Source organism: Melospiza georgiana, chromosome 4, assembly GCF_028018845.1.
Source record: "Melospiza georgiana isolate bMelGeo1 chromosome 4, bMelGeo1.pri, whole genome shotgun sequence".
Taxonomy (NCBI): domain Eukaryota; kingdom Metazoa; phylum Chordata; class Aves; order Passeriformes; family Passerellidae; genus Melospiza; species Melospiza georgiana.
In genome coordinates, this window is record NC_080433.1 from 42,728,076 (window position 1) to 42,755,153 (window position 27,078).

The 27,078-nt window shown below is 39.1% G+C and overlaps 1 protein-coding gene across 4 annotated transcripts in view; it reads right to left on the reverse strand.

Annotated features, from left to right (window-relative positions):
- SYT1 (synaptotagmin 1) overlaps positions 1-27,078 on the reverse strand; it is a 333,690-nt gene that overhangs the window by 4,672 nt on the left and 301,940 nt on the right. For all 4 annotated transcript variants that reach the window (XM_058022090.1, XM_058022088.1, XM_058022086.1 and 1 more), the window contains one exon: positions 2,685-2,818. In XM_058022090.1, coding sequence (XP_057878073.1) covers positions 2,685-2,818 — 134 coding nt within the window. The remainder of the gene's footprint in view (positions 1-2,684; positions 2,819-27,078) is intronic.

Consider the following 27,078-nt stretch of genomic DNA (forward strand, 5'->3'; position numbering starts at 1 on the left):
TCACAGATATAAAAAGTAAGCATGAGACTATTTTTTTGCACTACAAAAAAAAGCTTGCCTGCTCTACCTAGAAGCTTAGGGATAGTTATTACTGTTTTTTTTTTTTTTTAAATGTTAATCATAAGAATAAAAATGAACACTGTAAATGAAGGACCCTTTTCCTTGCTCTACAAAGATGTAAAGAACAGCCAGCTCAGATAATTAACTTGGAGATGATTCTCCCTTCATGATCTCTGCACTAAACCTACAGAGAAATGCAAGCATCCCTTTGCCTTTGTACCACATATTAAAGGAGCAGCTGCATGGCAAAACCCAAGAGGTGCCAGTAGAAAGAACTGCCTCTCCTAATAAACACTTGGATTAGCAGTTTCCACGGTGTGATTAAGTCCTTTGGACTGAGAGGGCCCGGAGACACCGCTGCCTGCAGAGGCAGTCTGCTCTGCATGTGGCAAAACACGAGCCTGGTCTGCCAGCAGCAAGAGGATTTGACTTCCCTGTGGTGCTCTCCCATTACCCTTGAAGACATCACTTTCTTTCTCCTAAGAGCCAGAATCCACAGTCACTGTAAAATTGTTAGAAATGTTAATGTTTGTCTTCTTTAAAATTACACAGAGGTATTGCCATTGACCTGCTTTCCCTCCATCACCTCTTCATTCTCCAACAATCAAAAAACTTGTATAACCATTATTTTTTAACAGTGAAAGTTTGCTTAATGACTTTATATGAATAGCACAGGTCACAGTGATTCCTACCATAGTAAGTCTAAATAACATTTAAAATGAGTTTTTCTAATGCTGAAATCACTTCAATATCTATCATGAAGTAGTCTAAATGTAGTCTTTTATAACTAACTCAAAATACATTGGCAAATGACCCAAGTCCATAACTGCAGATTTAAAATTGGGGCTACATGGTCAAGTAGATAGCTAAAAGGTAATTCTAATAAACTTATTAAAAAAAAAGGAAGACAAAAATTTAAACCTCTAAACCACAGTACTTTTAAAATAAACTACATGCACCTCAAAAAATGACTTTGAATTAGAAGGCAAAATGGTCAAGTACAAAAAATGCGCCCTACCATGCCAAAGTTTTGCCAGGGTTAAGTTGGAGGTAACCATTCCAGCTCTTCAATCCTATCCCTATTTGAAATCAAGATACTCACTGCCTAAACTGCCACTTGATTTGATTCACCTCTTTTTGCCTCTTTGATCCTTGTTGTGAAACCTTCCAAAAGCACACAGACCAGCTTTCATTAAAATCAAGAGAAATTAGCACCGACTGGATTTCCCACTTTTTGATTCCTAGAATCCATAGACACCTGTACATGCAGTAGTACATGAAGAAGTTCTAAATGAACTAGTCATGCATCCAAGTCACTGTGCCCATGCTTCACCTTGTCTAGTTTTATTATTTTTGTTAGTACCAAGTCAATACCTTTCAATACAAGATACTTGAAAGGTAGGCCTTGGCTCCTGGGCTTCTCTCCAGCCCAGTTGCTATCAAAATCCAAGAAACACAATGTGAAAACCCAAACCATGCTCTCATCTAATTAAGAGGGGGCTCCAAGTTTTGTCCAAGCAATTTAAACACATTCAAACTTTTAAACTACAAATTTAAAAGCATGGAACCTAATTTATACCATAACCTCTCTTACAATCCACAGAAGGATGTATTCCCAGATGCTTTAAATTACGGTCATTCAAATTGGGAGGCCCCTGACAGGACCCTTTCCCCACTCAGCTCCACCCAGAAAAGCTGTTTTATTGCCTAACATCTCCACAGCCCTGGGGCTCTGTGGCCAGGTGGGGAGCCAGCATGCAGCTCTTTTCCCACATGCCTCCTGAGATGGTTAAAAAAACACTTCTCTCTTGAGATAAAAGACAGTTAACATCAAAAAACTTAATTCTCTCTCATGAGAGATGGTTTGCCTCCCAGTAGCTCAAAGACAGGCAACTGAGTCCCTGAAAAAAATTACACAATGCTTTGTCCTGGTATTTCCCATTACTGCTGTAGGTGACTCCCATCTCACTGTGCTGACTTCTGAGACCCTTAATTTTAGGTACTGAGCTCTGAGAGTAGCATCTGGACAACTGCTGGAGCTCTCCTGAGGCACTGAGAGAACAGGTACTGCAGTACTGGCCCCTGAAATTCTCAAATGCCTTTTTCCAAGGGACATAGGAATCACTGAAAGTTTTCAAAATGTAATGAATAATTCTTGAAAAAAGCTGGGTATGAATTAGGTGTTTTACTTTAAAGGGCTGCTGCAGTGCTTTCATAAAACAGGGCAAATAAATGCATAAGGAACACAAATTTATCTGATAATGCCAATGTATTATTTTAAGTAATTTAGGGAAAAATGTTATATATGGCTTTTCTTTTATCCCTACACCTTTTTGCTAGCACATTCCTTCACTATCTCCCTGTGGATTTTTTTCCCCCAAATCCATTTCTGTTAACAGAAAATGTCAGTTATCCATTTCTCACTGATGAATCAAAGCTTCCTAAGTACTTCACATTTTATCATTTCCCTCTTGAAGCAGTCACACTCATCTAATGTAGCACAGGGCTGGCACCTAGGTGCTAATGAAGGCATGCACATGTGATAATTAACAAGATTCCTGTTAAATATTTATGAGGGCTGAGAAATGGAATGCAGAGGAAGACAAAACACTGTTTGACATTACCTGAATTTGCTCGAATGGTACTTCAAAGCTGAAAGACTCGTTGTAGTAGGGATTCAGAGTGTTCTTTTTAATTGTAGTCTTTTTCTTCTTCAGCCTCTTACCATTCTGCATCAGATGGATCTTCACATAGGGATCTAAGCATTGAAGAGAAGAGGTAGAGCTAAGAAGGAGAGTTCAATGTGTTTTCCACAAATTTTAATCCCATAGATGTAGGAGTAGGTTAAGAAAAAAAAAAGATAAAACAAACATACAACATCCACAGCTCATATTTAAACAAGTTCTTAATTTCTACTATAGAAGAACTCCTGTAGGAGTGTGAAGTGTTCCTGATGGGAAAAGGTACAAAGTATTTATTGCCTTATCTCCTTAACATCATGAAGGTGGAGTAAATTCCACCTAACTTCGTTCCACAGCTTATTAACCATCCTGCAAGCATTTCTCAGCAATGGTTGTGGGGTGGCTTTCCCAGGACAGGTGAGTGCTGCCAAATGCACACAGCAGGTACAGAGCTGGATGCTCTACAGCCACCTGGCAACTGTTCCCATCACTCCTTGGGCAGGGGCTGTGCCGTGGTCTTCCTGTCCCCTGCCCTCCCTGGTGAGCTGTGACTGACAGGGTCCAGCAGTGCCCGGCAGGAAAGGGCTCTGTCCCTTCGCCAGCAGCCCCTGCCTCAGTGCTGCACACAGCCACAGCCCATGGGGGCCACGGGGCTGCTGTAAATTACAGACTGGCTTTGCCATTGTCTGTGGAATTCCCACTGTCGTTTCAAACAGCTTCTGGTGGCAAAGGAACAGAACTCATTTGGTACCTAATCAGGTGTTCCTTGTGCAAGCAAACCCTTCCTGCACATTACAGCACTGATGAGGTATCTCAGCGATGAAATTTCAATGGAGGCTTTGCCTGCTTTAAAGAATAGCACTGTGAGTCCTCAATCCATCACTAGAACCATGTGCCTGTCTGGACAGTGAGCTAACATTCTTCCATGAAGCTGGTAATTACAAGTACCCTCACTGAGTTCAGCTATTTTTCTGTTTAGCCTTACCACAAAGCAACATTTGAGGAATCTCAAACTCATATATTTCAACAACCTGTATGGTACTGTCACCAAAATTTGGGTAGGTACCTCTCTGGCTTTAGGCAGCTGAACTTTGATGTAGATCAAGGCAAGCTTCCCTTGAGTGAGCTGGTAGGAGGTATCTAAAATGCCTGCCAGACACGAGTCACCTGCAGCATAAATAAGGGAGCCTGAATGACGCAAAATATCAAAGGAGAGGGCTTCTGCTTCCCCTCCTGGGAAAAGGCTGGGCAATAGAATAAGGATAAATGAATACTGCACTTAATATGAGCAGACCATGCTTTATGATTCTGCAATGAAATTAATTTTTGGAAGAGTAATTACACTCTTCTACAGTCAAAACATGCCTTTCTCTGGAAGACCTGGGTATTCAGGACAATTAAGCTACTGGAGTCACTTGATCACAGTCTACAGTTCCTCTGAAGGAAACCTAATTTTGGTAGCAGATTCTTCAAGACGGCAGACAAGGGTACAAAAAGATCCAATGGCTGTGAGAAGGAATTAGGAAAATTCTAACTTAGGAATAGGCACATATTTTAGAAGTAAGATGGAAACAGCTGGAGTAGCTTCTTCAGTGGTGAACTCTCTGTTACAGAGGGTTAAGACTCCTTCTCCCTCAAAAGACTCAAAGTTCAAACAGAAATTGAATCAGGGTAGGTTAATGCTTCAGGCAAGATGGGATTGTGAGGGTTCCTTGTGGCTGCACAATTCATGAATCAAGGAGTATCATGTGAAGAGCAAAATGCTAGCAAAAAGCCAACAGAGGTCTATTTCTTTTTTAATACTGAGTTCAACATCACTGCACACAGGGTTTTGAAGATGGAAAGGAGGCAAATCTGGAATTCTTCAGCATTAGCTGGTACTTGAGAAAAGCTCATCACTTTCCCTAATGCTCCATGGAGAATGCAAAACTGTGCTAACTTCAAAATGCTCGTTTACTATAATAATTATAGTAATTTATTTTAAATTATATTTACTATAATAATTATTAATAATTAATAATTACTATTAATATATACTAAGAAAGTTTAGTAGTCAATGAGTCAGTGGTAAAGTGTTAAGAAATGAGAATGAGGTAAGATGCTGTAAAAATGTAATTTGAGTCACTAGACTGGAAGGCTAAACAGCACAGTAATATATTATTATTAAAGGTATTGGAATGGAATAATTTATTAAAATAAATGCAAGTGATATAAGCCAATTCTTTGTTGATCTGTGCCTTTGCACAGACAATATACACAGATTTGATGATTATTCGTATGTCCTTAAGGAATTGTACAGTAAGATTTTTAAAGGGATGCAGAAATATTCCTATATTGATAACATAATCCATGTTTTGGAGAAGAATATTTTTAAACTAGAAATCAATGTATCCGAATGCTTCTACATCTGTGAGTACATTAATTTAAATTATTTGCTTCTACTGACTTTCTATAGTTTCTATCTTCATGCTTGCATTAGAACAAAACCTAGCCTAGACAACTCACAGCTATGGGACAAGACCCACAAGACACATTTCTGTGGTTTCTTTTTCATGTTCTGATCAGTTTCTTCTGTTTGCCAGTCTGGGGAGTTGAGTCAGGCTCAAATGCCAGTTGTTTAGAGGAAAGACCCAGTGGTGCCCCTGTAGTGCAGAACTGAGTAGCAGAGGTACCAAGTGAAGCACAGAATGGGGCATAACACAGTAAAATAATCTGATTGTCTTTCATCTGAGGGTAGAATTGTCATGCTAATCCAAACAGAACTTAACTGAAACCATGTTCTTTCTTTTCTTGTTTCACAGGAAAGTATTATATAAGTTTAGCCATCACAAACATTTAAAATCAGAACAGGGTGTCCAGCTCAAGTAAGTGGGCCATTAGAGATTTTGGCTGAGTTTATCCTCATTAGATGGTATATCCACTTCCTTGTTTTTGAAGTATCCTGATCCTAACTAATTCTCCCCTCTCCTCATCCTGCTGTGTCCCATACATGAGCCCCTCCAGCACTGCCCTATCTTCAGTTACATTCTCCCGTGTTCCACAGCATTAACTCCCTCAATTCCCCAGTAATCTGCTTGCACTCAGCACAAAAATCCTGATACCTAAGCACAGACTTTCTTGTGACTTCATGAATAAATCTCTGAAAGAGACAAATTCTCTTCCACTAAGTAACAGAAGCTGAACTGCTTGGAATCAATTAGCGGAAGAAGGGATGATAATCAAGAGAAAGCAGAACCTCTGGGAAGTGCCAGTCTCCAGTGATTTTTGTGAGATAAGGTTTAGAGCTAATGGAAACGTCTTTCCTCTCTACTTGCAACATAACCTCAGTGCTGGCCCCATTAGTCATTCTGAGTAATACTTTAACATGTAAATAGTCTCACCGAAGAACTGAGACTAGTAAGGATGACAGAACTGATATTACAGCCCTGCAATGACAAATTGCCTGTTAAATGCCTAGCCTGGTCATAAAGGGCAATGCCAATGAAAATAAGTATTTCTCTTTATGTACCCTGGATAGTTATCTCATTCCAGAGTAAATATCTATCTTTAGTTAAATAGACTGCACCCCAGAATATTAATTTCTCTCCATGGGTAAACATCACTGTATTTTTAGCTGGTTTGATTCCTTTCAAGTAAACAGGGATATAGAATCACATTACATCCCCAGGTATCTCTGGATGGATCACACTCATCTATCTGGAAGAAAAGATGTTGCACCCAGATGTCCCTCTGCTGAAGGAGACAGAATAGCTTTGTGTCCCTTGCTTAATAACCCATTTTAACCAGTGTATGGGACTAATTAAAATTGTGCTATTTATTCCCTCATTAACAGTCCACCCAGGAATGCTAAAAAGATGTACAGTTCACAACTAATTGTGCATTGTGGATCTCACAGTAATGTCTCAATGGAGGCTAGGTGAACTGCTTTTAAAGCATGGAGAGGACCAGCTGACACATTTTGTTTTCCTGAAGTTTACAATATGATGCCAATACCTTATTTAATAAGTAATTGACATGGTACGTCGATTGTCCCATACCAAGATTTCTACAGCAATCTGGACTACAAGGCATATATATATAGATATTTGTATATACACACACACAACTGGATCTCTCTTAAAACAATGACTAGTTACAGACATGTTGTAGACAAGATGCACTTAGTTGGTTAAGAGATTTTACAAAGAAAACTTTAAAAGTAAAAAGCACTGCAACTCAAAAGAAGAGAATTGCGGCAGAAGACAGTATGTCAGGAAAAGGTAGAACTTGAGAATGACTGTTTTCAGGATGAAAAATGTTAGAGGGGTAAGTAGCTAATGAAAAATAATTTTCCACATAGGTAGGAGAAAATTCAGCATGTAAATTTCCATTTCTATGGATCTTCAGAAAAAAAGAATCAACAACATAGCTTGGAATGGTTTTATTACAATGGCTTATTCTGAATGCAAACAGAAGGACAGTGCCCATATTTTTTTAAAAGAACATGGAGGCTTCTGCAACCTAATGATAATATGAAAAGTAAAGCATCTAGAAGTTGATAAATTTGAAAAATGTCAGAGATAGCACTGAAATTGATTGTGTGTGCAGTTACAGTCCCAATGCTGTGGGCAGGGGGAGCTTAATGGTTTAAAGAAAAAAATCCCATCCAGGTCTGTGCAGAGAGATCAGAGAAAACCCTCTACAAGCTTTGAGAAAGCCTAACATGATTAACAGGAAAAAACATGAGCCAGAACAAACTAGTCATAGATACACCTGAATACTTTCATATGACAAAACACTGTAATAAAATGTTCTCAACTAAAATGCAAAAATGGTGAAGAACTATGGTGCCAGAACTGCCTCCAGCTGTATTTTTGTCTTCAAAATGTTCAGGATAACTGGGTGCTCATTAGCACGTGTTTTTTCCCATCAGAAGAAAATTTATGCACAATCCATGCCAAAGCTCAACATCACTGACATTTAGAGCAAAAGTGTCAGCAGACAGTGGAGTTTCCATTCCAGGAAGCAGAATGAATTAATGAAGAGCTTGGAAATTGATTCAAGAAGTAAAGAAAATGAGGTTTGGAAATGCAGCTTTGCAAATAGCTGTGCAAATGCAGTTAGGACAGAGGTGACATGCAGGGTTCATTGTTAGTGCCAGGCTAAAGAGCCACTCTCATCCTGCAACACAGCAGCACGGTGGAAAGCAAGGGAAGACTGAGCCAGGGGCTTGGACCAGAGCTGGAGCAGGGTCAATAGTGCACCCTTAACCTGTTCCCCTTCTGTGCAAACAAGCTTCAGGTGAAGTTCTGTGGGCAGGCAGTGGGGAGAAAAGCCATTTAATGCAGCAAACAACCTTATTTTCTCTAGACACTGTATCTGGGATGGAGGCTGGCAGCACCTGTGTGCCTCTGGAGAGAAACAGCAGTACGGGCCAGAGCTGGGCTATGGAAAGCAGCAGGGCTCTAAGAGCAAAGCAAAACAGGAAGAACTTTGCTGGGAGTTCCCACAGATTTGCTGATTTTTCCCAAGAACTATGGGACATGCTCCCTCTGTGGGCATATAAACCCTTCCTCCCAAGGGACAGGGACAATTCACACAATGTCTGTGGCATCCAGGGCATGGATAATTTTCCCTGACTTCTCTTCTGTTCATTCTTGTTTGGATGACAGTGGATAAAAAAAACAATCTCTGAAATAATGAGTTTAGAGTGATACTGGATTTTCTCAGCTAGTATTTTTTCATATTAATGGAAAGCTTTGAATGGGAAGAAAAGCCAGAGGGGGAAAAACAATAAATGGTACAATGACTAAGAAGAAGCCCAAATACCTTCTAGACTGCATAAAAATTATAGTTTCGATTCACTGACACAAGCTGTTGGACCTTCTACCTTCCTCCACAAATGAACAAATTAAAGTTAGGACATTATTTTTAAGGAGCAGTTGATGTCCCAAGAAAAAAATATTGGAAAACACTCTCACATTGGAAACAGTTCTCTTGGCATAAACTATATGGTTTGTAAGGTTTCTAAGGTTTTTAAAATTAGATTTCTTTAAAAATAGGACTTTTAAAAAAAGTTGATTTGCTACATAATGTCCACTCTTCAGCTAATGCTGATATTTTGCTACTCTCATCACACATTCCACAACCCTACCAGGCTGCATATTACTTGATGTTATGGGCCAAGTCTTTATCAGTAGCCAGGACTTGAGAGGTGAGTAGCAAAAGGTTATTTCTTGTAGGTTCCTGTGCAGTGTCTGTGCCAGTCCTGACCCCAGCAAAACACATTTTAAAATCCCTTTTACTAAGGGGGCTGAGGATTGAGTGGTGGAGACTGTCCCAGCACCAGTAGGGTACTGGCCATGGATGGGGCTGAGAAGCTGCAGGCAGTCCAGAGGGGCTGTCAGAGTGGCCATGAGAGCTGTGCACAGTTTCACCCTCAAGAGCTCCTAGCACACTTGCCAGTGTCTGTCTGTGCCACAGAGAGGTGCTTCAGGCCCAGGGCACACACACAAAGCACATGCCCATCAGGCTCCCTTGGGCTCATATGTTCCAGTGGAACAACTTATATGACTTTGCGTTATATATTTCCACCAGCATCTTGAAAAAAAAATGATGCTGTAAGACTGGGTAATTAATAAATGAAAACATTTTAAATTTCATACTCAGTAATATTAGACAGATTCTCATAGGAATAATGGAATCCAGGAATCCCTTTATAGTGGGGAAGAAGAGGTTGATATTTGTAAAAGTAACAATAGCCTGCCTAGAATGAAGAGAATTAAATGGAGAGTGTAGCAAAGCAGTCTCAAAATAACAACTCTTCACTGGTGTGCAGTTACATGGACATCAAGTTGCTACTGAAATGCTGAATTCAGAGAACCAGGGAGCTTTGGGAAGAAGGAGGTGCTGTAAAACTGTCAGCCAGCCAACGATTCCCTCACCCAAGAATCCCAAACTGAGGTTGCTGAACATGTAGAGCTGACAGTGGAAAGAGAAACGTTCACAGTATCCTAAGGGCTATTCAGCCAGCCCTTGGGTGTGCAATTCCACCCACATTGCTTCCAACTGGAACATAACAACAAATGTTACAGTGCCAGATGGGGAAAGTAGCTGAAAATGGGAGGGAAAAAAAAAGGAGAAGAAGAAAAAGAAAAGCCAAAAGTCTTATTTAAAATCAGCACAAATTAGTGCTTATGAGTTTATGATTAAGTTTACTGCCAGAGCAAGGACAGCTGATCTGTCTGTTGTATCCAAGGGGTTCATTTCAGCACAGTTACACACAGGCAAAACAAACAGTTTCAAAAAGCACAACAAATGTGGGTTGAACCAACAGGAAAATGCACCTTGAGTTTTGGCTGTGGGTAAACACAGAATGCTCTTGTGGAAAAGCAACGCTACCCAACCAAGCACCTTGTAAATGTAATTACATGGAAACTACATGCATCAAAGCAGTAAACCTTGTTCCCTTGTTCTTGCACCAAAAGGGGAGGAACTGACTGCTCATGAAGCTCAAATGTATTGAGAGGGGGGAGAGACAGCATGGCATTGTAAAATTTTAACATAGTGGAGAAGGGCACCTGCAATCCTAGATAACAAATAAAGACATACATATGCATATTGCAATACCATGCTTGTATACAAGTAGGAAGAATACAACAGCAGCTGAGATGAAGTAGGTATTTATATCAAATAGTGGGAATGTATTAATTTGAGCTGCTGATACAGGCAGACTCTCCAGGACAGGAATCCAGACTGGAACCAAAGCAAGCTGGCAATACCTCAGGCAGCAAATTCCAGCAGACTGCTGAGTTAGAATTTAGGTAATGCCTTTTGATGATGTAGAGAAAAAAAAATTAAATTGATGGCAGTGAAAATACCAGATGATAATACATAGAGGCTTAGAGAGATTGGAAAGACTGTCCTCAAGTGAACTGGGGAGGAGGGAAGGGGGAATACACATGGACAGGCAGAAGAGTGAAGAGAGAATCAGAAGCACAGGTTACAGAACACCCCAAACAAGCCAAGTTAAGAAGCAGTTCTTGTGGGATGTCTTAGCTGAAAACAACAGAAGCTCGGGTACATAATGATGTTCTGCACAGGACTGTCAGAGAGCGCCCTGAAGCCCTCAAGAGCTGGGCTGGTTTGGGGGCAGAGCTGCCCCAGCTCACTGAGGCACACACTGCTGAGTGAAGGCCTCTTTTCATTATTTCCCTGCTCCCAGAACCCCACCCATCACAAAGACCCCAAGCCCCAAATCCTACACCTGTGAGGCAAAATAACCACAAACTTCACTGAGAACAGATAGGTATCCCAGTATTACTGGGTAATAAAGAAAACCACATCTGAGTGAGTATCAGTATTCACTCCAAGGAATTCCTCAACCCTGAAACACAGAGAAAGTCTGTTAAAAACAAAAGTTGCTCTAACTAGCATATTATCAATTTACCGTAGCAAGAATGTACATTTGTAGTCCAAACTCTCCAAGTCAACATTGCCACAGAAAGGTTTTATAGCTTGACTGAATGTCAGCATGGCACTACTGTGTTGTGATTGTCTTTGCATGGAAAAAAGCGAATACAGTCTGCTAAGGGGTAATCTGTACTCTTCCACAGAGGGTTAGAAGCAACACACTCAAAACCAGGCAAAGTCAGTTATAAAGGCTGTCTCAGGTTAAAACCACTAACTATCACACTGCTTAACCATGAACATTTTCTTCAACTGCAGCATACCCAGTTATGTCCCTGTATTGCATTCATACCCTCACAGGCCAAAATAACATTAGATGAGCTGGGAGGAGAAGGAGAAGATAGAAAAAATAGAAAAGCAAAGCAGCAAGGAGTTTTATCTACCTATGATCGAAAGGGTAGGAAACACCCAATTACCTTAGATCATACAAATGTGTCACAAGAAAAATGCAAGCCATTATACCACAAAATAATTCCGATGCTTTTAATAAAAACCTAGCCCTGTCACTTTGTAAATAGTTTCTCTCATCTGGGTAAGCTTTCAGTCCCAGATAATGTGAAGGAGACATGTCTTTTTTTTCAACTAGAAATAGCACAGAACTAATACTGCAGGAATGCTGCAGTAAAGAAGGCATAGAAAAAACAGTGTTACAACATCAGTGTCTACTGGTAAAGCAGCCTGATCTGAACTCTTCACAGCTGAGAAACCAACCATAGTTATGCTTTATCAAGGCTGATATTTATTTTAAGAGCATATAAAGACTTCCAAACTACATTTCATTTAGCAGTGGCTACATGTATAAAAGGATTTAATCAGCATCCCAGTCCTCAGTCTCAACTTGAAATAATACTCAGTACTTTTTCTACCCACGAAGTTTATATAAATCCTAGTTCTGATTTTGTTTTCATTATTTTGCTGTTGGATTTGAGCTTCAAGGAAAAAACCATAAATGGACGGAAGAAGGTACATGAATGCAGTCTTGCTTTTAGCCTACAAAATGTGCATTCAGAATCATTTGGAGAAAACAGTTGACAGCTCTCCTTCCCATCCTTTTCCTGCCTCCCAACACATCCAGTGTGTGTTTAAGTGGGATTTTGGGAATTCATATAGGCTATTTGTGCCACCTAATTTTAGCATGACTTAGGGGATCTAACTCTTTACTGCCTCAACGCACAGACCACCCATCCCATATATGAAACCTAAGGCAACACACAATACAGTTCATTTTTTGAACCTCTTTTAATACAGAGGCCACAAGAAACCTTTCCCTATTCCCTGCTCAGGGCCATGGCTAAGGACAAGCTTAGCTGATGGACTTCCTGGCAGTGAGAAGACTCCTAGAACACTGCAAGGCAAGAAATGCATCTGCTCAGGGAGTGGAAAGGGCTATTCTGCATTATGTTTCCCAATATTGTTGGGAAAACCTGTTTTATTTTGGATTAAATTTAACCACAGTAAGGAAAAAGAGATCAAAAGCAGATTTTATTGGGATGGGCAATACCTTTGTCTTCATCCCATCATGAGAAGTTACAAGATAGGCTAAATTTATCAGCAATTTCAACTGAGTTCAGCTAAATTACATCTGTTTTTCAAACTTGACAGCTCAGTGAAAACCTAGTTTTTAGAATCCCCAAACCCCCCAGGTTTTAGAAGCCTGAAGGTCAGATTTTTAACTTGAGTACTTGCAGAGGAAAGGCTGGGAGGCTGCACGCCTGCTCACATTCCTGTCGATTACACATAATGAGAAGCAGTGACCTGAAACTTAAGGCAAATTTTTACTTAGACAAGAGTAACATTGAGATTATGTTTACTGAAGAGTCATGGAAGTGCTGAACTCCTTGGGAGAACAGACTGTTTACTTTGTTTTCTAAATCCAGACAAGTTACAAGAAAGAACAAAATGAGGAGTTATTTAAGAGCTAAGATTCAAGGAAAAGAACAAGTGTTCAAGGCCAACAGCATCTGCATTAGAACACACTGCTACTGAGAACATTAGTCCTGCTCTAAGACAAGAGAACAGACAACTTGAAAAATGGTGCCATTGGGTGAAAGGTGGAAGCATTTCTAATACAACCAATAGCTCATGCCCCAAAATCTTCTCCAAATTGCCCCAGTCAGTTAATGGCACAAATGAATATTGGACTGACATGTTCACCACTGACTCTACACCACTCCAGTTTAAAAGTCAGTCAAACGTGACACAACCTTTCGGAAATCCAAGGGTACATTATAGTTTCCAGCTGAGATACCTGATACAAATTTCTACAGCAGACAGCTAATTTGGTACAAAAGTGGTGGAGAGTGCTTTGCTGACAAACCAGACTGAATCTGGGCAGCTCAGCACATTTCTGCCTGCTACTCCATTGAACAAGATCTTGATGCATTCTAGTCAGTTCATCATGATCTGCAACAAAATCAAATAACCCAGGAATCCAAAAAGCATATATGAATTTCTGAAACCCTTTGAATCTTCAGAATTGAAAGGAGGAGTATTTGAAAAGAGAAGCCTGAATCTTCTTGGTTACTAGATGAGGAGGAGGATGCTAGAAGAGGGAAACTACTGTTTTTTATCTGTAATCAATAAATAGAAATCATAGTAAAGGAGAAGTGGATGGCACTGCTTCCAAGCCAAGGTAGTACTCATCGTGTAAAACAGCAAATAGAAATTATTTCAGTAAAACCAAGCTCACAAAACAGTACTCTTTTCAAGCTGCACTCACCAAAGTTAGAATAGATTTTCAGAAATATCAAGTATTTGTAGACAGGTCTGTTTTCAAAGGCACCTAGCTCCTGTTAAAAATCACTGGTATGAAAATGAAGCAATCAATTCCCCTGGAATCCCAGGCTTCAGCTTTCCCCTGGAAACTCCCATTGAACATTTCTCTGCATTAGTCAGTATCTAGGTGACAGCAGGATTTTTTTTTTCTTCTGAACAAAGACAGTCAAGACATTCACTCAGCAGCAGTAAGAAATAATTTAAATTCTTTCTGTTTACTGTATATGCCACAAATGGCAATCAGCAAGCAGTGATATTAAACTTGTGGGTTTCAGATAGACAAAACATTCTCCTGTTAAAAATGAAGATCACAAACGTTTAAAAGAATGTACTAAGGAGAACTGAGATTTTAAGTTTAAGTAAAAGCCCCATTTAGCAAACAATAAACCTGCTTTTCTGATACTTTCAGCAGAGAAAGGGGGAGAGAGAGGGAGTGCCTCCGGTTAGCTTGCCATTAGCACAAAGGAAAACAATTGTAGGGCTTAGTGAGGATTTAGCTTTAACAAATACTTATCACAAAGTCATGTCACTGCACACTATTGTTCTGTATTTGGAATGAAATTAATTTCCAACTCCACATTAACCTTTTAGAGACCTTGCTTGGTAGAGGAATTTAATCCTTTGGATTTTGGTATGCCACCAACAAAGGCCATTTCTAAATTTGGTGTGTTTGATAAGACTATTACCTGAAGAACTTTTATTAAAGGGAAAAAAAATCAGTTTATTAACAGTGGGTACTTCAAACCACTGAAAAGTTGAGCGTTGAATCAAACAGGCAAGAAAAATGAAATAAAATTTAGGAAAGCCCAAGTTTTTTTCAATTCTCACAACATATAATTCTTCTGTCCTATAATTAATCCACTGATCCTGTGATAGCATGCTCTCGAACCATACACTAACATAAAAAACTTTATTGTGATGAAGTAGATCTTCTCTAAACTTTGTGAAAAACAGGCCTTCTGATGTGGTCAAGAAAGACCATTCAGCTGCGTAATGGGAAGCAATCTGTAGCCTTGCCATGAAGTAAGGAAAAATGGTGATTTAGACAGTAGTAAAAGCAGGAATTTCAGCACACGTAGGGGAGCCTATTTTCTGGTCCTTATTAGTATTAATGCAACAACTGTCTTTGTTGGGCTCTGCAGGACTCTCTCCCTGCTGCATTCCAGGAGCTGAGAGGAGCCCTCTGGAAGTCAGACAAAATCTGCTGTTGCTTCCTTATTAGGAATCAAACCGAGCAGCAAAAGCCTCCGGCTGAGCGGAGATAAATCAGCAGGGAACGCGTGTGCCTCCCAGCCAAATGAGGAACGCCAAGTGATTGAGGAAACAAAGTAAATAATAATTAAAAAACAAATCCTTAGCAGTAGGAGTCACTGATTCCTTTTTACTTTTATCATGCTTCTTACTGAAGTATAGGTCCAAACCAGATTTACAGATACGAGCACACCCTGTTCCCTACATTTCTTTATTGCTGCAGAGTGAAATAATCCCAAGACACGTATCAGTGATCAGCTTCAAATGTTTTTAACTCATTCTTTTTGGCTGGAAAAACAGCATTAGACTGCAGTGGAGTTTAAATTGCTCTTGACATAAATTTTGGTTTACAGCCAATCTGATCCTTCCACCAAGATTTCCCCTAATCACAGACACAGTCACTCTTCCACTTGTGATCAGCCTTGTTGTAGTCCATAGAAAATCTCACCTGAAATACGTTTGCTAATGATTCAGCTCTTTCTAGAGGCAGAACAGAGGACTTGCTATTACACTTTGTATATGTGCATGGATGTATTCTGAGCATTCCTTATTAGAGAGGGTCTATAAGGTAACTAATCTATTATGGCATTGGCAAAGGGATGCAATTCCACATAGGTGTGGTCGAAATCTATAGATTTTGTACCTGCTGTGTGTGAATGAGGGCCAGATCTGCAATGCATGCCAGTTCATAGCCTGTAAAAGGAGGGAAAGTCTTACTTTGCATGGCATGGAGTCCAAAGTCAGCACGATGAACTGCCCTATGAAAAGATCTCTGTCTCCACTGTCAGCATTGCAGATGCTGTGAGGTGGTGGATGCTCACGGGATGCAGGCACAGCAGATGCCATCCCAAAAGAGAGGAAGGACTGCTGTGCCTGTACCCACGTGCCAGTCCCACATAAAGGCTGATGTGCCACATCCCCTCCTGCTCCCCAGCAGCCCAAAGCACACCCATCCCACCTCCTCTCACGCTGCACAAGTATACATCCCACTGCAGGTGAGGAGGCTTCACAAAATCATGGTATGGGTAAGTTTGGGTTTCTATTTTGAAATCCAGGGAAGATTTGTTCTTAGTACATTATTTCACAGAAAGAAAACAGTCTGAAGAGCAAGAAAATATAACAAGATGGATACATTGTCAAGCCATTGTTAACTGGTGTTAAGCAACACCAGCATTTCAGCCTCAGTAACCTTGCACATCACTTGTGATTGTTGTCTTTGGCTGCAATGGGTAGAAAACTGTCACACACATTTTTCTAATCATCAGCCACTAGACTCCCATGGCAATCCTTCTCTCATTCAAACAAAATAAATGGGGTGGTCTCCCCACAGATCCTAATGCAAAGAGCTGTACAAATAGTGGCAGAAATAATATTTTGCCCATGGAAATATAACCACCTCTTTTGAGAGGAAAGGTGGTTTCTGAAAGGTGGTAGGCTAACAGTAAAAAAGAAGATTGCATGTATTGTCTTGTATTCGTTCAGGGGAAGAAAATTGGTAGGATTCTGTCAACCAGCAGGTTGTCTTGGTAAAAATAAAAATAAGCAGTGGCTGAGGGAATGCAGAAATAAAACGGTACCCATGGCTTTCTACAGCTTTTGAGACAAGAATAAAGCTGGAGCTTCCTAATTATATAGTGCTCACCCTCTAGCATATTGATTTCATTGTTATATTTTCTCCTTTCTTGATAAGACGCTGTGGTTGAATGCTGTTGTCAGCTCCTAGTGTGTTGTTTTTCTAAAAGCCTCTCTTAACTGTTCAAATATCCACGAACTATATCAACATTAGCAAATAAAAACTGCATATAACAGAGTTGAGGATGCACCAAGATACTTCTACTCACCCTCAAAATCAAAGAAGGTAAAGCAGAAGCTCCCAGGTCGTGACATGAGCCAGTGGTATAAGACCATAAATATCACAGGACGTCACACCAGTAAGCATTTATCACCAGTGGGAGCCTGGAACCTGGACTCTGGGGCCTGGGACAGCCCTCTGGCTGAAGCTAAATTCAGACTGATTCACTAAAAGGCAATGTGGTGGCACCCAGAGGATGGAATTGGATAATTCAGCCTACAATCACCTTGCTGCTAATTTGAGCCTTTTTTTTTTTTTTTTTTTTTTTTAATCTAGTCAAGGAGTCAATAAGGAAGTTACATCCCATTTCCTCAGTTATGTTTGTGTCTGATAAGAAATGCTAGTCTGCTGGACAGAAATTTAACGGGAATAGGGAATGCTGGGGGTTTGAAGCCCTGTTTGCTTCCATTTCAAGTTGTGGTTTAAAATTGGTATCTGTGCTACCGACTTTGAAAGGAGACAAGCAGGGCGGAGTATTTAACTGAGACCACACTTTGAATTAAGTTCACTAGATTTTCCTTTTCAAGACAGTTACCATGTATTTTGCCATAGATATTGCTCATCTGTAGAGAAGTATTGTTCAACCAAGAGATGGTGCCTAAGGAGTAACACATTTACAGCAAAAGTTGCAGGTTGCACAGAAAAACAGTGAAAAGGTGTGAAAAATTGAGCTTTCATGCTGCTAAAAATTTCTGTCAATCAGCTTTTCCTCAAACCAGATAGAAGATAAACTCTGAGTCTTACTGTCACACATTTGGTATCTCAATTAGGTTTTCACAAAAGAATGGCTTTCTGTGCCTTTCAAGCTCTAAAGTGACCTCTCTCATATAAATTTGCCTACAACATGTTATGCAGTGCTCTGCAGCATTTCAATTTATTTTTCCTAGCATCCATGTCATTCTAACCATAGCAAATTCCAGGCAGGGCTCTAAGCAAAACCCACAGAAGCTTTTCAAAGGCTCTTTATTTTCCTGCTTCTCCTTGAATTATCAGCACTTTTTTTCATAAACTTCTGAACTTGCCATAAACATGTCTCGGTATGTTAAAGTACTGTCCTTCACCCAACCCCTGACTGTGAAAATACAGTAGATTACAAAAAGAATTGACATGTACTTAAAAAAACCCCAAAAGCCCTATACTCCAGCTTCATATGTTTTACTTTTTGTAAGTAAAGAGGTGACTTTGCCAACCATTTCTAAAGGATTAAAAAGCCTGCTGTGTCATCTCATATATCTTCGTTGAGTTTCTAATGCAGCCAGAGAACACAAAGGCTGAGAGAAAACCTTTTATCATTTGCAGTTATCGACTAGGCCAGAATACAGTATTAGGAACCTTAGAAACTTTTAGCTAAAACTTCTTTGCTTTGAAGAATGACTGATCTCCTGAGTGAAGGAAAGCAGTCTACCCACAAAAAAGGCTGTTATTATTATCCAGAAATCTGACACATTTTAGGAAAAATTGTTGGGGGCACTTTGAATGACGACCTATTTTCTACAGCATTGCCACAATAGTCCAAACTTTTTGGATGTTTTGATCACCTTACACACCAGTTTTGGAAGAGTTTTAGCTGCCTTCAATAATAGGTCTTTTAGATAAAAGGTCTTCAGTAAGGTCTTTTATTTAAAAAAAGAGTTTATTTATCAGAAGGCAAAGGCAATTTACAGGAATTGTTACTTCAGTGAGAGTGAAAGTTAGTGTTTTGTCCTGAGGCTCTTCACCCAAGATGCAGCTGATCTTAATGTTATGGGTTTCCAGCAAAATGCAGGCAGAATCCTTTTCTCCTTACAGCTTCTAGTTCATACATCACTGCATGAGCAAACTGCAAAGTCAGAGGTAAAGGCTGATATTGAATGCCAGAGTACTGCCCCAAAATGGGTGCCAAGATCTCTGCATAGCAATCAGATAAAATGCTACACTCTTAAATTTGAAACTTATATATAAATATAAATAATCTAATTTTAAAACCTTTCTATTTGAATATGATTCCTGGGGTTATGTTTGCTTTTGCATCCATCTTCTCTTTCAGTATAGATCAGAATCTTGACCTTATTCAAAGGCATCAGTCTATTTACTGACCATAGGTAACCCACTGAAGAATTCTGGCATTGATTGATAGCCAAGCCAGCAATCAGCTCCTGGAGGTATTCTATAATTTCAGAAGTGAGACTGCAAAATCATTGCATGCAAACTTTAAGAATATTCACTGCTGCCAACTCTTGTGATTTTATCACAATCCCTGAGATACTGAGTATATTTCTTGAAGCTTTAGATTCTCAGCATTATGCTACCATCAGGGATTTGCAGCTTGCATTTCAAATAAAATAACTTCTCTAACTCTCATGGCTAGAAATAAAAGTCTGAAAGCATTGAACCCAAAGCTTTAAATCAAAAGTAATTAATTGAATTAATATACTTAAAGTATATTTATTTTTAAGTCAAGAGCAAAAATCTGGAAACCTAGTTTTGGCAATGTCACTATTATCTCCTTTTTACAAACAGCATGCTCTAGAACTGAGCTACTTGTGACCTTTTCCTTATGTATTATTTCCCATTCCAACCATTGCCAACTTGCTGTGATAAAAGCTTTAAAAGCATAATTGAGAAGGGCTTTTACTTGTAGTTTTGCTTGACATTTTTCCCAGGGAAATTTCAGAACTGAGTGAAATCAGAATCAATCAAAATAAAGTCTTCAGAAAATTCACAGTGTCCTCCTTGGATCACTCACATACTGAACTGAGGAAAACATCAGAAAAGACATGGAAACCCAACGAGAACTGGACTGGTTGACTCTGTCAGGTCAGCATGAACTCACTCAGCTTCCCACCATTTTGGTAAATATTTTTCTAGCTACTGCAATCTGTATTACACTGTTTTTCCTGTTGGGAGATTTATCACTAAATTTTCTATAGTCCTCTTCCAGCTTTAAGTGCGATAGAAAGCTCTTTTCTCCAGTATTATTTAGGTTTCCTCCTGGAGAGAAAATAAAGCAATTCAGAAGACTAATCAGACAAAAGTAGAATTTTGGAGTGCTGGACACAAAAAACTCTCCCTGCAGTTTCCACAGCAAAATAGCTGTGCCACATAATTCTCAGATGCTGCTTGTCTGTTTTGCTTTAGTGTGGTTGAAAAATCAACCTCTGAGCTCAGACAAGTGTGAAAGAAGGGTGGCAAGCACCTGGGCTGTGCTCTTCCTGTGGATCTCTCAGCAAGATTCTTCCTTCTCTGCTCTTTAGAAAGGGACATGGGGAACAAGCATGGGAAAAGCTCTGACTGCAGCTTAACTATTATCCCAAAGATTCCTGACTAATCTGGTATTCCTCATGCAGATGTGCAGCACCTGTGAAAAATCTGCATTTTTTCATGTTGAACTGCAAACACCAGGTTTCTTGCCCTGTTTTGTTAACGTGGATTAGAAACTTGGACCACATTCATCATGTTTCTCCTGCTTTCTCTTTATGTTCTAACTGTAGAAGGTAACTAGCTCATACCTGTTTATATTGGGCTCTACAAAATTGAATCAATCTCTTTAAGAGAGACTTTCAGAGAGCAGTAAATATCCAGATCATCATTTTATTGAATTGACTGATAGCACAGGACATTTGAATTCCACGGATTGTTGCCATGGCTGCAACATGAATGAAGACATTTCCTTCCAGAATTTCCTTCCAGCAGACAAGCTCCTTTGTTTATTTTTCATTAAATTTTATTTGTAGATGTAAAAGAAAAGGGGCAACACTGACCAGTCAGTCTATTCTTTAGCATGTACTCTATTTGACCACATTATTACTTCACCAAGATAGTATCTTCTGGCCAAAGAGGATCTTTTAGAAAGACAACAAACCAGATTTATGGACTTCAGCCTGCTCCATTAGCTCATATGCTCTATGTTGGTTTCACATTAAATCTTGTGGAATGACTCTCTTATTACTTGTATTACCAACTGTCCTCATCGCTCTGAGGGGCTTTGATAGAATTTAAAGAAATCCAACAAACTCAAAAACCTCCTAATAGCTATGTCTGAAAGTGATACAGTCTTTCTTCATGTAAGGATTCTGAAAGTTTCTGCTTATGTGGTACCATTCACAAATAACTTAATTTTCACCATTTCATGCTAAGTACTGAAAAGAGCACAGTAACACAGTTATTGCAGAATATAAAAATTTGATTTACTAATTGAGAAAAAATTTATAGTTCAGCAACATTACATTAAGTAAAATTTTACAGAAGTATTCACAGCTATTACAAGCTACTCATATCACCACAGATTCAGCTTGGTACAATGATGATACCAGAATATACTAAGCTTCCTTTAAGGAAGGTAACTTTTCTTACCTGTTGATTGCAGTAACTTTTCCAAAATCGTGTTTAGGAGAAACACTGCAAAGGTTCTCTGTATCTTTGTGCTACTCTATAGGTTTTCCAAAGTACAAGATGAAAAGATGATTTAAGTCCTAGTAGAATTAATCAAATATAGTTCCAAGAATACCAACCCATGTCCAGGGCCAGAGTCAATAAAACCAGCTGACTGGTTTTAAATGTGACATTTCTTAAAAGATGCAAGAGGTCAGACAGGTCATCATTGCATCATATTTTTTTCATCTTTTTAAGGGATCAAGGAATTGGCCTCTTTGGCCTTTTCTTACACAACAAACAACCCCTGAACAAACAACAACCAAACAACCATGGTGAGACAAGAGTGAAGAAGGAGCATGGAAGCTAATAGCTAAGAATCTTACCTGAAAGTGAAAGAGGTTGATGTTCCTTCTTCAATGCACACTTTGTTACTTATAAGAGTGGAACAATTTGGGCATGGCTATGCTCTAGTAGCTGTGAACCTAGTGTAGAAAGGACTCCTCTGGGAATGATGAGATCTTCCTGCCCTGTTCCAAAAGAAGTTTACCCTCTCCAAACACAGAATGTGAAAATCCTCCTGTCTGTGGTCATTCCCAAGAGTAGAAGCCTTGGTAGAATTGAGTTTTGAGGAAGCCAGAGTTTTGAGGAACCCAGAGGAGGCTAAAGCTAGCCCTTTTCCTAAACTGTTGTCTTGATTTCTTAAACACTTCTGTAAACATTGTAATTTTCACAGAATCACAGAATAGGCTGAGTTGGAACCCACAAGGATCATCGAGTCCAACTCCTGGCCCTGCACAGCACTATCCCCAAGAGTCACATCATGTGCCTGAGAGAATTTCATGCCATTCTCTCCTGTAATGGAAATAAAAATTTATTTTCCACAATCAGTGTTTGACAGTCCTCCTCTGGCATGATAAAGTAACTAAGTTTTGCACAAACAAGGCATCCCAGCTGGATTTATTGTCAATTAAAAATGCTGCATACAAAAAACTTAGATAACCTGAGAAATGGGAATTGGCTAAGTCTGTTGCAGACTGAGTTATGGCAGAACAGGCACATGGGCAGTGCACATGAGGTGAGCCAGTGGGACTTTTGTTTGAGTAACAGCTCTGCATGGCACGCATAAAGTAAAGGCAGGCACAATTACTGCATTTATGGTTGTGGAAACACAATTCCTCAGCTAGTGCTCAAGAGACAAAGGCTGCTGATCAGTGAAAATTATGTGGCACTCTCCTACAAAAGAAGAATAAGGACCATGCTGTGTTACATATTTAGATGCCAGCCAGCACCCTGCTATGTCCCGATCCCAGGCTCGGTCCCCAGGCCACAAAAACCAATTATGCTGCCCAAAGCTGCCTTTGAAGCAACCCTGGTGAGAAACTGATTCTAACAAGGCAAAGACAAGGAGGCACTTCAGACAACATCAGATAATTTAAAACTGTGCACAGCTCCCTGCTAGAATAAATGGGCACATCATCATCATCGTTGGTGAAATTTTATCTGTTCAGATAAGCAGAGAATTAGGCCAATAATGCCCTACCAGAATAAATTATGTAACTACTTATCTGTAAAGGTTACTTTTGTTATCTCTTTAATGTAATTATCTCCACAAAAACAGTTATTTAGCCACTTAGTTGTAAAACCATGTAGGAACACCAGAATTTCTATCAACAGTTTCTGATTGTCTTTTGTTATTAATTCCAATCGTGCTATATAGTGATAATGAATCACAACAGGGGCACTGCTTCAGATTTTGCAGCACAATATATCCACCAGACCAGAACAACTACCTGCTGCATTAGGATAATTCTGACACACTTTTCTCTTTTTTGCTGAATTATTTTGGTTTATTTTGTTTCTTGTTTATCAGCTCTCAGTTTCCTAATCTAAGCAAAACAGATGATAATATTTTCCTCTTTGATAAAAGCCCTAATGGTGTCTCAATTTATTTTTGAATTACTCTGCCTGTCAATAGTCAGGTCCACTAGACACACCAAGTCTAGCAAGTAAAAAGGTATACTTGATGGAATTTGAAAAGTGAACCCTAAACACACCACCCAACATCTAAAGTACCGGGATTGCTCCTTGAACAAACTATGTGACATACTCAGTTGTTCAAAATAATGGCATTACCTTTGTTTTAGACCTTGTCACAGTGCTTTGCACTTGGCTAAATTGTTTACATCTGTGCTGAATTTGTATAGAGCCATGCCTTCACTGTCCAGTAGCACTCTATATCATCTTTCACAGACACCAACATGATTGAACAAGTCTTTCACTGAACTAGAAAATCAGGTTCATGTTCATCCCTAGACCAATTCTCTAATAATGATTTTTCCATCTTGCAGTCTGAAGTTCAATTTAAGGACCAAGGACAAATGAAAAGTGTTTTTTCCCTCATGAGAATTGGACTTGTTCAGATCGAAACATCAACATAAATACATGTTAGGAATGTACTGTTCTCATTTATATGTGAGTTACTCTATACTTGCTCCTTCTTTCTCACTTGAGGAGGATAGTCCATGTCCCCTTCCAGCATCTAAAAATGCCAGCTTACCTTGCGCCAGGGAAGGAATTTACTGTTGAGACTGTCACCTCGTTTTTTCAATCTACTGCTCATGCATATTAGGCATGACAGATGCTGCACACACTTTTCAGGCCCTTACAGCAGCAGCTTTAAGTCCATAAGAAGGCTGCTTAGGTCTAAAGTCAGCAGTGCTTTCCACAATGATAGAGCCCATAGATATGTATCTCCTGCACTATGTAAGATATACTGCAAATGCACATATCTCTATGCATAGAGAAAGGCGCTGTGCCTGTTTACTGTTGGGGAAAAAAAATAGAAAAATATTTTATGGCACTGTTTTTTGTAAAGGAATCTGCTAATATATGGGCTGGATTTTATACTGATGTAATTTTCTTGGCACATCACTTTTTAGAACTAATGATCATACAACTGTGACCATAAAATGCTAAATTAACACGTTCTACAAAATTTTTAATTTATCTTTGAGACTTAAGTAAGTACTTAAGGATGCCGAAACTGAACTCCATCAAAATATTCAAAAGATAGTCCTTAAAGATAGTGATTGTTTTCTATACTTCCACAATAGGTGTGTTACAGCAAAATGAGCATTTTTTGTAACCATTTAAAATGCTTAAAGTGAGAGCAGAACATGATGGTATTTTCAGAATGATTAAAATGCTCCTTAGTTCATGAATGCTGTCAGAGGCAGAGCACATTAGCCCAAAGCCTGTTGTTATCTCAGTTGTTCTGGTACTCTGTGACCCTGTCCCACCTGCAGCTACCTGCCACACAAAGGCTCAGGTTGTTGCCTTGCATTTGCTAACACATTTTACCCTCTCAGGTGGGCAGTCTAGGATCTCCTTGGCACAACAAGCAGACCTGTGTGAACAAAAGGAATTTTCAGCTATTTCCTAATCTCCTCTCTCTTGGTCACATAGTAATATGAAATTTGTATTCTCTTTAAATGGAGGTAAAGCAAAGATTGTAATAATTCGTAAAGAGAACATTATTCTCTTCTGTTCAAATTTTACCCATGTATAGAAAATAATGAGAAGAGTCCATTGTAGCTGTTGGCCATGTTCTTGATCCATGTTAGACCTAATGATCTGTGGATTTTGCCTCTTTTGTTGTACTGTTGTGTGTTTGTTTCTTATATTTTTTTAAAATTATTGGCACCAAGCTCTCAAGTTTTTCATGTAAAGGATTGGAAAATATGTTTTTCCCTAACTTTCAAGATTCTTCTTTTGCAGTGTATGCTTAGCTGGAAAAATGCTCTGTTTAAACTGATGTTCAAAAGTTTCCTTGCAGGCTCATTTTGTGGCTGATACCATTCCAGAGAGGGACTGCATATAATTTAACACTGAACAAAAGCAAACACAAAAATCCATACTGACTTTTCTCATCTGAGGGATACTTATACTAGCACAGCAGTATTTGCATGACACAGAAGTCAGCATTTACTGACAGCTGGAGGCTAGTATTCATGACACTGCTAGCTTCCCATCATGAACTGAGTTGGAACCTGATCCATGACCAAGACTACTGTGCACAAATAAACAATAACATGATCACTGCACTGAAGAATCATAGGCTGAACAGTCAGAGTAATGTCAACTACTATCACATTGCAGGTTTTGGGTTTCTTATAAAGAAGACGAAATGTTTTTATTTTGCACTCCAACAAAAGCATTTATTAGCAGCTCTCAGAGTTATGCTTAGCTAAATTCAGTTAGACATGTAATATCTGTATTTCAGACTGACCTCACTTTTTGATGATAAGAATGAGTTGGAGAAGGAGAACAGCCAAATACTATTTCAGAATTTTGGTATTAAACACCCTTTATACAAACAAAATTTAAAAAATATTGTCTGGGTATGCCATGATTATGTCATGTAAGTGTATCAGATAAAGTGATGCCCTTGTTTCACACATGCCATGAAAGCAAAATAAACATGACAGAGGTATTTGTTACTGTTACTGTTCCAATTCTGTGGAGGTGCTGTACACTGGGGTATGTTAAATTAGCATGATAAAAGGTGGATATAGTTCTTCAAAATAAAAGTATTTTTATGCAAAAATTTTCTTTTATCCACAATGCAATTAATGAAGCGATAAAAAAATTATGCAGCCAACATATTTGAAATGTGTATAAACTGGCATCATTATTGGGGAAGCCATAAAAAGGAGAAAAAGAGAAAAATGTGCTAAAAGCATTACGAAAATGGTTACACAAGTTTCCATAAAACACGCAACTAGACAAAATAGATGGGAAATATAGTGACAGGCTTGATTTTTTTAATACTCCTAAATCAGAGATTTCCAGTTGTTCAGTTTAAATGCCATCAATACTTGACAAACTAAAAGATTGTCACTTAACAAAAAATTCTGCATCCATACTTGATAATTTGATGTATATGCATACTGATCTCATACAGATGCAAATGTCTTCTGGGATTGGCCACACATGATCAGAATGCTAATTTAATATTGTACAAGGGGAATGTTTGTTAATTTCCTCCAGGATGTCTTGGTTATAAGAACTACAAATTATTCTGATTTGGGAGCAGTGTGGGAATGAGAGAGGATGACACCTGTTCAGTACCACTCCTGCAAGAGATTACTCCCACATAGGGGATTTGCATGATAATAGAAAAGCAGTATTTTCAGGGTTTTATTTACAGAAATACCTATGAACTACAGATTACTGACCACAGCACTGAGCATAACAAACTGGAACCCACATCTCTGCTTACATTTTCATCTGTCATAGCTATCACTCTTTTTTGCTCCCTTCCATTATTGCTTCAACAACAGCTGTGCTGCTATATGTATTTTCCAAAAAAGTCATACATATTGCATGATTAATAATTTAAATAATGAAACATCAGCTTCACAACATTGTACCTATTACTTGTGTGATGTATTCTCAGGTATCCATCACAGACCAAAATACCATCCTGGCAGTAAAAGTTTCCTTAGGTATTTCCTATGACTCAGTGATGTTTTAGGTAACTGGAAAGTTTGAAAAATATTTTCTAGTCATTTCACTAAGGGAATGTTTGGCTGATGCCCCTCAGAACCACTGGATGACTCACAGCTGCCTATCTCTGAGAAGCAGTTCAGCAGAAAT